Source organism: Oryza brachyantha, chromosome 6 (genome assembly GCF_000231095.2).
Source record: "Oryza brachyantha chromosome 6, ObraRS2, whole genome shotgun sequence".
Taxonomy (NCBI): Eukaryota; Viridiplantae; Streptophyta; class Magnoliopsida; order Poales; family Poaceae; genus Oryza; species Oryza brachyantha.
This window is the reverse complement of record NC_023168.2, coordinates 16,586,135-16,598,144: the sequence shown is the minus strand read 5'-3', so window position 1 is coordinate 16,598,144 and position 12,010 is coordinate 16,586,135. Positions and strand designations below refer to the sequence as shown.

The window sequence follows — 12,010 nt, the reverse complement described above, 5'->3', positions numbered from 1 at the left end:
ATCGATCAATTAGCTAAGCTCTGGCGTGCAAGTTGCCCAGAGGCGCAATATGGCAAGAACGCAACTGTGCAAGATGGGTGTTGTGTTAAGAAAAGGGCAAGAGGTAAGGCACTACTACTATCTGTTTGCATCAAATTGCAAATAGCAAATTAGAGCAAGTGTAATAATAGTATGGCTAATTAACCACGGCCAGTGCAATTTTTTACTCCGGTACAAAACTATACATAAAATCTCTTATCATATTATATAATAATCAATAGATAGATATACATTATTAATATATAAATTATTATCATAAATATTTAAATTACATTTAGAAATAATATTTATAAAAAACGTTGTACATATTACATAAAAATTTAGAGGTGGAGGCCTAAGATTTGGGGGCTGAAGCAGCCGTATCTCTCAACCCCAGGCTAGCCTGAAGTTGATTATAAGCTTATATTAGAGTTAACATGCATAATAATTTAGCTATAAAGTTGACTTCAATATTTTTCTCTTATATCTTTCTCTTGCTTATGCTTTTAATCCATCTGACTCCGAACATGTGTAGCGTTGGCTTTTACCTGAGAATCAACATATTTTTATTTTATATTTTCTCTTTATCACGTAAGCTTATCCTTAGATCATAGACTGCTATTATAATTACTCTTACCTACTATTTATTCATCGACAATTTGTTGCACGATATATGACCTAGTTTACTTGGACAGGTGTCCGGGTGAGCTGAACCCACGCACGGATACATCTGCACTGAATCCAAGCTAAGCAAAGTGGTAGTAGCAGTATTTATTTTAGTGCGAGGAGTGAACTGGACCGGTTTGGTTGACGCCCTAGCTAGTCATAAACAAAACAAATTAAAGATATCAATGTACGTACGTTGTGAGCTAGGGTTCATGAATCTGAACTTTCTAGACCCGATACCAAACAAGCATTGCCGGATGTTTTAATATGGCCCGTCGCTTTGGCACACAATTTGTTGTAACCTAAAAGCTCCCTCCGTTCTATGGGTATACTTATTTTATAATTTCGCAGAAAATAATTAGCATCTACATTACTAAATAAAAATACACTGTTAATTAAGACATGTTTCATGGCAAACTTGAATGAAACTAATCTTGTTATAGGTGTTGATTTTTTTATATAAACTTGATTTAGAGAAGTTTAACTTAATTAGTATAGAAAGTAAAACACCCAACATGATACTAAAGAGAGTATATAACAGTCGAGAAAGTATACTAGCAAAAAAACAAGGAAAATAAGTAACACTAACCGAATTCCCTCCCTCTATCTCTTGATTTAATATTTATTCACAAAGAGGAGCTCATGTGTCCATCTGACCTCATTACCCTACAATCCTGCCACATGCGATAAAAAACCACCGCACTAAAAGTTAATATTACCATCGTCTTTGTTTCTACTCATACTTAGATCACTAGAATACGTATATAAAATTTTATTCATAAATTATTTTGTTTGCAAATATATTATTTAGTTTTTTACATAAAAAACTAAACAATCACCCTATTTATAACCGTGTGTACATACTGCTGTTCATAGTATTACACACGAGCATGAACATTTCTAATAGGATTTTAGCGGAGTCAAGGATTTAGACGATATCTATCCCTTTGAATGTGTGTTTAGAGGGTGTGTTCGTAAATACCTTGTAACTACATATATGTTTAATAATGGTTCTGTACGTGTACGTGTGTTTCATGTAATTATAAGAAAATTAATTTTCGTTATTACAATTGATCAATATAGAAAGGGTTAATTAGATTCCTACCGGGCATTATAAATTTGTTAGTTTTGAAATATACCATTACTATTCGACTAATTGGAAGTATGCCATTATAATTTCAGAACTATTTGAAATATGTCACTCCATACCTTTTCGAAGCATTTTTAAAAAATGGACCATATTGCCCCTCTGATGTTCACTGCGCCCTTTGTAAGTGCAAAGGACAATTTGGTCAATTTTTTTTTCTAATGGCATAGTTCTAAAATTATAATGATATCCTTATAATGTAATGGCATATTTCAAAACAAGTAAATTTATAATAACACGAATCTAATTAACCCATATAGGAAATACTTGGACTAGAATTTTAACGCTGTCCCTTTTTAGATTGCCCTTTTAGATTTATTTAACAAATGGATTCATGCTAAAAAACCAATTCCAAAAATGAACCTCGACCAAAACGTATACTCCCTCCGACGTTTTCCTTATCTCATATGTATCAATATAGAAATACAATGTTGTTAACTCTAGTAAACTCTAATATATTTGTTCACTATTTTTTAACTCTAATAAACTTATTTCATGCCAGGGACAGATTCAGTTTACGTGCTTGGGGCTTAAGCTCCCCTACTTATTGGATCCCATTGAAAGATAAGAGGATGGGAGAAAAAAAAAGGAAAAAGATAAAGAGTAGACGGGGCGAAGGAGGAAGAAAACAATCAGTCCTTCTCTGTCCCTCGGCTAGATCTGCCCCTATTTCACGCTCTGAATTACTCCAAAGATCTTTACGAGGACGGAGAATGATAAAGAAAATGGAAGAACAATAGATAGGGAGCATGTGAGAAATGCTCCCAAGCGTTTTTAGTTACAACGATATAAAATTTAATGTCTTGAGTTAAGTACCAAATTTTTTGAACTTTTTTTTAACATATACCCTCTCAATTATTAAGCTTCTAAGGCTATATGTTTAGTTCCCAAAAGCTTTTCCAAAAATATCATATCGAATATTTGAACACCTAAATAAAGCATTAAATATACATAAATATTAAAACTAATTATATATATAGTTATGGGGAAATCGCGGGACAAATCTTTTGAGCTTAATTTGGATGTGATTAGTCATAAGTGCTACAGTAACTAACATGTGCTAATGACAGATTAATTAGACTTAAAAGATTCGTCTTATGGTTTCAAGACGAAATCTAAATTTTATTTTGTAATTAAATTATGTTTAATATTTTAAATGTGTGTCAAAAATTCAATAAGATGTTTTTAGAAAAGTTTTTTATAAACTAAACGAGACCTAATTCTATCGGTGGAGGAGTGTAGCCGTAGGTACAGGCTGCAGGGCGATCGGTCGCTCTCGATGCCGGCGACGTACGAGACATCCCCAAGTTCATTGAATAAAATACTGACAGCTACCCGGACGGCGAGACTTTTCGGTCATACAATTATTGTTGTAGTACGACTCCGCTTCCAGTTCCTTCGCAGCAGCAGCAGCAGCAGCTACTCCTGTTTTGCAGATTAATTTACAGAGCAAATAGTAGAAACTCCTTTTGTTTTGCTGCTTTAATTACAAATTAATGATCCGTTGTTTTTATTTCTTTCGAAAATGCGAAAAGAAGAAGCCACTCCAATCATGCATGCATAAAAAAATAATTTATGAATAAAAGAAATTATATATGTATTTTTAGTGATTTAAAAACAAAAACTGTAAAATAAACTTCGGTGAAAAAATCATAAAAATTGACCCTAAATTTAAGATTAAAAAATTAAATTTTCGGTTATAAATATAAGCATAAGTGAAAAGACGGACATGTGTAAACTTGCCTAACTTATTTACAGTAAAGTTTAGTCATGAATCCAACATGCCCTTAATTCGGATTGATGTTTTTGTTACCTAGATATATAAAACAAACTCTGCTTCAACTGATTTGTAATAGGGACCGTCTTGTACTGAGAGTAATATTGCAGTTGAGAGTAATATTGCGGTTCAAAATTTCTTGTAAGAAATTATACGTACACATCTCTAGTCACTTCTCTCGGCCGGTCGGATTTCGACCGTATCGATGCGATGCGAGTCGTTCAGTGAACCTGCGGCCAAGCAAGCTAGCTAGCGTGCATGCACCGGTGACTGATCCATCGAGCAATGTGGACGAGTACCTACGTACTCTTCGTGTTTGGATGGATACAGCTTATCGATCGGTCTAGATGCAGGCGTCTTAATTCACGTACGTACTACGTGCAGCTGCAGGTTCGGTCGGCCGGTCGCTGTCGACGACGACGATGCCGGCGACGCGCGGGACAAAGATACCTATAAAGGAAAGGATAGAATTAAATGTTATAAAGTTAAAAACATATTTTAAAATATAAGTTAATAAATTCCTATATATAATTACTAAAACTATATTTCGTCTGTTCTGTAGTATAAAATTTTTTAAGTTTGTCTAGATTCATTTATATATAAAAAATATATACTCCCTTCGTCCCTAAATGTTATCGCCGTTAATTTTTTAATATACGTTTGACCATTTGTCTCATTTAAAAAAATTTACGAAACATGTAAATATATATATATATATATATTTATATATATTTTCACGGGATCGATGGTGCACGGTACTGCCCGGCGGTGACCGACGACGAAGACTTTCCAGTCAAGATGCACACTAATTATTGTTGTCGCAGAACTAGTAGAAAGAAACCTGCAGTGGGTATTTTTGCTGGAGCCGTAACAGCACAAATGTGAAAAAAGGTATTTAGCCGTACAAATGTACGTGTCGGATGTCCGGAGAATTGGGCCAGCTAGTTGATCTGGATGTTGACAACAATGGGCGCTGCACCCGCGTTAGTATACAAGGCTGTATTCTTTTATTGCTAAAAGATAAAAAAATATCTAATTTTTTTGATAGTTATTTATTAATACAAACGATAAAATTAAAAATCTATTTTAAAATTATGATAGGATGAATTTCATATAGATTTATTTTTACAAAACTCTCTAGTATTAGAAGTGTGGGCGTAAATCAGGGAATAATATGTAGTACAGCTTTCAAAATGAAAGCCCAAGAACAACTTTCTTCGGTTTAGGAAATGACGTGGAAAATATAGTAGTGGGTTAGCATGTGGTTAATTAATCATTAACTATAAAATATAAAAAATGGTTTTACGTGATTTTTTAAAACAACTTTGTTATAGACAATTTTTTTTTAAAAAAACACATCCTTTTAGCCGCTCGAGAAGCGTGGACACAATAAACGAGAATATATGCGAGGAAGGGAGATAGACCAACACAGCCTAAATAGACGGCGAAACCGTTGGTGAGAAGCGAGAATATAATGGTTGTGTTCCTTTGTCGATGAAGTATGAAAGATGAAAAATTATTTGATTTTTATGGTTATTTAATAATATAAATAATAAAATTAATTACTACAAAAGTTAAAAACCATACTTAAAAACAAGATGATGAATTTTTTATATAAACATTTTAAAGAACACAAGGTTTCGTGGTTTGAAAATCTTCCACGTAAAAACCGAACAACCCCTACATTGTTTCATCCTTCATCGCTCCAAACAAATGCAGGGGGGTGATTGTTCAGTATATTTGCAAACAAAAAAATATTTATGAATAAACTTTTTATATATGTATTCTTAGCGATATGATATAAGTTCACATTTATTTCAAGGCAACTTCAGAAGTTGTTGGGTGCAGAATTTGGAGATAAATATAGAGATACGTACTTTCCTTGCAAAAATATAAATTTGTCTGAGTAAATACAATTATTTTACGTTCATTTTGATGGTTAGAACCAGCCGATTAGCCATATGCAAAACAAAAACATAACTATCATATTATTGATTAAGTACTAATTATAAAAACTTTAAAAAATAAATTTATTTGATTTTTTAAAACAACTTCTTCTATATAGAAAATTTCAGACGAAACACACCTTTAGCAGTTTAAAATATGTTCTTACGAAAATGCGATTAGTAGCTACGCCTGTTAAGTCGAAAAGAACAGCCACAATCCTATACAATTGCGTGGGAAATTCGACCTGCATTTCTTTTATCTGAAACAGAAGGCCCGAGTACAAGTCACCACCAGCCAAGCATAAAGCGCACAACTTGCAACACTTTTACTGGCCGCGTTCGTGGCTGGAGTATAAGTTTACTGGCACGAAAAACGTAGTAATAGATTAGTATATGATTAATTAGTTATTAATTATTAAAAAATATAAAATAGATTAATATGATTTTTTAAATCAACTTTTTTTATAAATTTTTAAAAAATACATCGATTAACACTTCGAAAAGCGTATAAACGAAAAAAAGATAGAGATAAGTTAATTAACAGCGGGCTGCCGAACGCGGCCTGAATCATCTAAACTTGCGGCAATCCATCTGCTTTCCTTTTCTATCCCCCTTCGCTTTCTTGGACCTGTGACTTTTGGTGGTTACCTGTCCAGGGGATCTGAACCCATCCTGTACACGGACATTTAGTACTACTAGTATATATTCTACTGTACACCACTGTGCAATTAATTGTGACAAAATGGACCACTTAATCTGCTCCTAACATGCCAAAGCAAGGATTAATTATGAGCTACTACTAGCAAGCTGCTGATTGTTCAGGCTCAGCTCTCTCTCTCTCTCTCTCTCGCAAGTTGCCAGGCAAAAGGGCTGCAAGAAACGGCGAGCTGAGGTATCAATATTTCTACCAAATTGTTCTGGCTAGGTTCTTCTTCGATCATCATCTTGGACCATGACTAGGCGTCTGTGTCCCGGTGAGCTGAACCATGGATAAGAATGCAGTTTTAGTGCAACAACCAGGGAGCAATTTGATGACCTGGTCCTGATAAAGTGTATTTTAGCTCGTGAAGTCATGCTAATACCTTTTACGACCTGGTGTTTCGTACCTAGCCACACATTGTACACCATCTCACCGATTTGTTAATTAGTCCTTTGTACTGAGTCGTTTGGTTAGTAAGAGAATAATATATGGATTGGAATAACCACTAGTTAATATAAAACTAGATGACAGCCACAGATTGGAATTGTTGTGGCAATTACTATGTTTCGTAATTTCCGATATATATATATATATATATATATATATAGCTGTTTGTGATTATTTTCAAAGGATTGAGGGCAGTAGTTGAATCAAGCAATAGTGGAAGGACTCGGGTTGGAAGGAAGAGCTCACACACCCCCTCCTCCTCCTTCTATAGTAGATTTTAGCTCGGCCAAAGCCTGGAAAGAGGGGTGTTGGAGGGGGAGGGGGATTGAGATTTTTTACTATTATTTCACTGCTATTACTATCACTGACGTGTGGGTCTTATCATCCGTGGGATTTATATGTTAGTGACTATAATGTTAATACCATAATGGTAAAAATGATCTATTCGGTGGGGGTGGAAGAAAAGGGGGCGGTCACATTCCCTTATAGCTAGACTAGTGCTACTAGTTTGGATTTTTTTCACTCTTGGATGCGATTTTGGTCATTGTTATGTTGTTGGAAGCTATTGCTATGGTCTTCTCGAAGCCGCCATCACCGCTCGTCTCTAGTTGGGTCTGCTAGGTGATGTCGAAGCTGCTTTAGTACAGGGTGTGCTGAAGCTCGGCAATGATGACACGCTGCAACCCCTCCTAGGGGGTGCTAGTACTTATCATGTGCAAATTGTGGCTCTTACTGGCTTGGGCTAAGGTCAATCATGGAGAGTCAACAGCATTTGTTCGTTCTAGCGGTAGCTTTGGCCGTGTCGATAGGGTCGTAGTGGAGTTGAAGCTGTTGTGTCGTTAGGTGGCAAGCTTGACAATGGTAATACACGTTTTACGAAGTCTTACCCATTGAGCTTCTTTTACAATATTTTGGTATCGACGCCATGTGTTTGGCTCTGTTGTTATTTTTAGCTATCATGTGTTAAAGCCGAGTTAGTGAGCTGCCTTTTTATAAGTCGGGCTACCTCTACCTTAACAACCACTTCAAAATTTCAACCTATCGGATTGGACCGTGAATGAAACGTAAATAAAAGTAAGAAGAATATGCGAGATTTTGCCTTCATCTTTCATGAAAATAAACGTAGTGTAGTGTAATCCAATTTAAAATAAGGATGGATCACGAAACTACCAGCGGTCTACATAGATGCATTGTTTCTATTTTTCCAAGAGGCCAACCAATCGATCCCAACAATACTGGTCAATCGGTCGATCTCCAATAATATAGGGCTTCACTATCGTGTCATCATCGGTGGACTAATGGTTGTGTTTGTCCGGAAGAGACAACTGGTAGCTCCGTTAATTAGGACTAATCCATTCATCGTTCAACTATCGTGAAGACTTTTGGGGGCAAGTGGATGATATATACACACGCGTACACGTGACAACTGACTTTCGCTCCTCATCTTTTCACAACCAGAAAATGGAACAATCCCGAGTGACAATAAAAATACTGTGAGTGTTGAGTTGCAGCATTCCTGAAAATATAATGGTCTATGAGTGTTTCTCTGACACTCTGGGAGGTCAGTGTTCTGGTTGAATAAACCCATTTCACTCTAGATTTTGCAGCGCGGGACAGGAGGGTCAACAAACAAAATTGGCGACAACCTCAATTCTTGGCGCTCAGATTTCCCCCAAAAATAAAACCTAATCTCACCTTTCTTCTCACTTGCCCACGTTTCCTTGCTTCACACACCACAGTAGCAGCTCCATCCCTGTACTCTCCAATCTCTCTTCCATTTCTCTCCCAACAGAACGTGCTTTCAGTTCTCCTCAATCCATTTCTTCCCCATGCCAATTCTCCCTCATTAATCTAGCTTCAACCACTAAATCTGAGAAGCATATATTTCCTCGGTCTGCTCCAGCACGCAGCACATTTCTTCTTCCATGGGCTGAGGATTGATGACTCTCTCCACCAAGCAAATCTGGGGGGCATCTAGGTAAAGGCTGTGAGGAGCAAATCAAGGAGGCAGCTAGTACAGGTACTAAATCACTACCGAAATAACTTTCCTGTATCGCTGTCCATCTTGCAAATTTTAGCAAATGTGTTGTGATTGTTCTGTCCTAAAAAAATAAAATTAGTTTTAATGACATGGTTAGATTTCTCATGTGGATGATTGCAATGTGATTTGAATGTTTTCTTGGAATATTATAGTTAGTTGAATTGATGGGGCTACCAAATCAATACATTTTATGGGTGACTTGGATGGCAGGGTTTGGTAAATGTATGGTTTCGTATGATGTTGGTTTCAATCTTTGATGATCAATTTGATTACCAAACAAGCAATTAGCTAAAATTAGTTTATTAAAATAATGTGTCAACGTTTACAATAGCAGTATAACAAACTGAGTTGCAGTGCAGCTAACACTTTTCTGTTTTAACAAAGTAGTAGGTCTAATTAAAATAGGACATGATCTTCAGAAAAATATAGAAACTAAACACAAACTAGTTTGGTTCACAGTGTAAGACATGACGGAGGACCGTAGTTGGATGTATACTGGGCGTCAAAAGAGAGATTCATTCACAGATGAGTGGCTTGAAAAGGCAAAGGCATTTATTGAGCATGCATTTCGTGTTGTGCCGAATGCTAATGTTGACGGAGTGAGATGCCCTTGTGCATTTTGTTTGAATTGCAAGCTATAGAGCAAAGAAGTTATGCAGTTTCATTTAGGAAAATATGGTTTCAAAGCCAATTATGAGGTATGGATAGCACATGGTGAGACATTGGCAACTCAAGAGCAATCTACTCCGGAAGATGGGTCTGAATCAGTTGGACGGATGGAGCCTGCTACTAACTGGAAACACTATCAGGCTGCTGTAGATCCTCTTGGAGAGTATGGAAACTTGCTTGAAAGAGTTGAGGCTGACTTTTGGGTTAGTAGTGATAATACTACATTACATTGTGTGGAAATGCAGCTTGACTTGTACTCATTATTTTGAATTTTGCAGGCACAGTATAGATGGAAGGAGGGGCATGAGGCACATGCTAAAAAAGTTCTGTTTAATGTCATCAAGAACAAAATTGGTCAAATGTTATACTGGACACGTATTCAGGCTGTTCTAAGATACTATAAGGAGATTCTGAAAATTCCTACGAAAGAGGAGGAGGCCTGCACAATTTATCTTACTCAAGAGCAGTACATTCAGGTATTGCCTCTTTGTTGCTAGAAATATTCGAAACATGCTTTGTTAGTTTCAGTTTTAAATCAACTAGATGTGAAAATTGAGGTGCAATATATTACTTCAGTGCAGGCAAAACCTTGTTGGATGCAATTAAAACCAGTTGCATGGAGCTTACGAGCAAGGAGGTGGGCTTCAGAACAATAGAAGAACAAATCAGTGAGTTCACGAGAGAAGGAAAAGAAACAGAAAGCCATGCCATCGACAGGGTAGTTGTTCTCTAGTTCGCTTGTGCCAGAAACAGGTATGTTGTGTATAGTTTATGGTGTTTCTGTCTAAATATTTTTAGTTTGGACGAAATTACAAAACTGTTTGTTTCATAGGGACAAAAAGAAGGTCGGGAGATCAGTAGACTAGAGGGCTATATTTATGGACACAGAAGCAAGACATCACAGGACCCAAATGTGCTTTGCAATGATAATTCAACCAATAGATTGGTGAGCTTAGTAAAGATTTCTCTAGAAATTTTGTTTTTATTTAATTATGCTAGCTACTTAAAATTCAACTTATTGGATTACATTATGATTTAATTAGGATGCAATTTTGATCGGGATAGCTTTGCTTATAATCACTGTATGCTTTCTTTGATAATAAACTATAGCAATTTATCACACTTTAAATGTTGCAATTGTAGGCATCATATAAAGGTGTTCTTAGGAAGAAACATGACCCTACTTGTGACTGGATGAACCAGCCAATAGATGGAAGTACAGTTTATCAGGCTTTGCGGTGGTAAAAAACATGGATGTTTTGGAATATGTGATGGCTTAATTAACACTTCTGTGTCCTCCATGATGTTAGAGCAGAGACCTCCTCAGGAGAGAGAATCAACAAGACACTTGATAGGATGTCACAGCTAGAAGAGCGCAATCGTGCGCAAAATAACCAAGCTCAAGAGCAAATTCGTGAGCAAGTTGCAGCAGCTGTTCATGCAACCAATGAATATTGGTTGAAATACATTCAGGTAATCTGGGTAAATCATTCTTTGTGATTTACAAAACTTAGGCTTTGATATTTTTCACCCACTTTAAACTACCTTTACAGAACCTTGTTGAGAAGAATGGTGCAAATTCCTTGGTGTTGCCTTCTCCTCCACCATTCTGCTTTCCAACTCAGCTGGTAATTAACTAATTATTGTGATTAGTTTGGACCTCCAACATTGGATATATATATATATATATATGGCATGTTACCCTTAGACATAAGGAAAATAACTTTTAAATATACATGAAAAATCCTTAAGCTAATGTACTTGTTACTTTCATTTAATAGGCATCTGATCCAGGACCTGCAACACATGAAGCATCACAAGGTGACAGTGGGATCGGTGGCATAAATGATGGTGGCACTCCTACTGTTGGCAACTGTGGTTGATTCATTTAAAAGTATTAGGTGTAGGGAGTAGATCATATTTTGGATAAACTTTCATATGGTTAGTTTCTAGATGGTACTAAATGTGAACCTAATTAACTAGGCTACTTTGAACTATGCTGATGTGGTATCAGTACAGAGGACTGAAGACACTTGTTTAGCTATTTTGGTTCGAGATGTGATTCAGCTTTTGTGTGATAAATGACCACCTTATATTTATGATATTTGAATGTGCTATACATGCATGTTGAGGTTGAATGGTGTTATTTTTATGCTGTTTGTTGTTTCTTGTGAAAACATCTGTGTGTAATTGGCACAAGCATTAATGGATAGAAGTGGATATAATAGCAGGATGATTTTTAAATTGGAATGCACTTCCCAGAGTGCTAAATACTCAGGGAACAGATATCCACGTGGCAAACAATATGCAGGATGAAACGTTTGAAAAGTAAATCTGATGACATCTCAGAGTGGTTGAAAAAATCAGGGATTGTTGTGTTTTCCAGAGTGTTTTCAAAAACTCTCGGGGAGTGCAGAGCTTTCCCGAGTTATTTACCCTGAGAGATCGTTCCTAAGTATCACACTTGGGTTTAGCCTTCCCACAGTGTATTGGTAGGTATCTTGAGTGTCCGTGGCACTCACGGATATTATACTCCCTGGTAATTATATCTAGACTTGTAAACAAAATTTGAATTTTTAACTTTAAATTTAGAGTTGAC

General features: G+C 36.2%; 1 protein-coding gene across 4 annotated transcripts; it reads left to right on the top strand.

Moving 5' to 3' along the window:
* Positions 1–8,297: 8,297 nt before the first annotated feature.
* LOC102715028 lies at positions 8,298–11,549 on the top strand. Of its 4 annotated transcripts, none has more exons than XR_001550497.2 (8): positions 8,306–8,721; positions 9,202–9,614; positions 9,690–9,887; positions 9,988–10,164; positions 10,244–10,357; positions 10,727–10,884; positions 10,965–11,039; positions 11,193–11,549. XR_001550497.2 is itself a non-coding variant. In XM_015838415.2 (4 exons), the coding sequence occupies exons 2-4, from the start codon at positions 9,396–9,398 to the stop codon at positions 10,015–10,017; spliced, it is 447 nt and encodes a 148-aa protein (XP_015693901.1). In that variant the 5' UTR covers positions 8,298–8,721; positions 9,202–9,395; the 3' UTR covers positions 10,018–10,165. The 4 variants fall into 4 exon arrangements, 1 of the variants encoding a protein (XP_015693901.1); XR_001550495.2 differs by having other exon boundaries at positions 8,307–8,721; positions 10,555–10,884; XR_001550496.2 differs by lacking the exon at positions 9,202–9,614 and having other exon boundaries at positions 8,313–8,721; positions 10,555–10,884.
* Positions 11,550–12,010: the final 461 nt, after the last annotated feature.

Bases quoted from the DNA above. Each gene is read 5' to 3' on its own strand.
- LOC102715028 (XM_015838415.2), top strand. From the start codon at position 9,396: ATGCAGTTTCATTTAGGAAAATATGGTTTCAAAGCCAATTATGAGGTA. The intron at 9,615-9,689 runs GTTAGTAGTGAT...TGAATTTTGCAG, and splicing joins GAGTTGAGGCTGACTTTTGG to GCACAGTATAGATGGAAGGA. The intron at 9,888-9,987 runs GTATTGCCTCTT...ATATTACTTCAG, and splicing joins CTCAAGAGCAGTACATTCAG to TGCAGGCAAAACCTTGTTGG.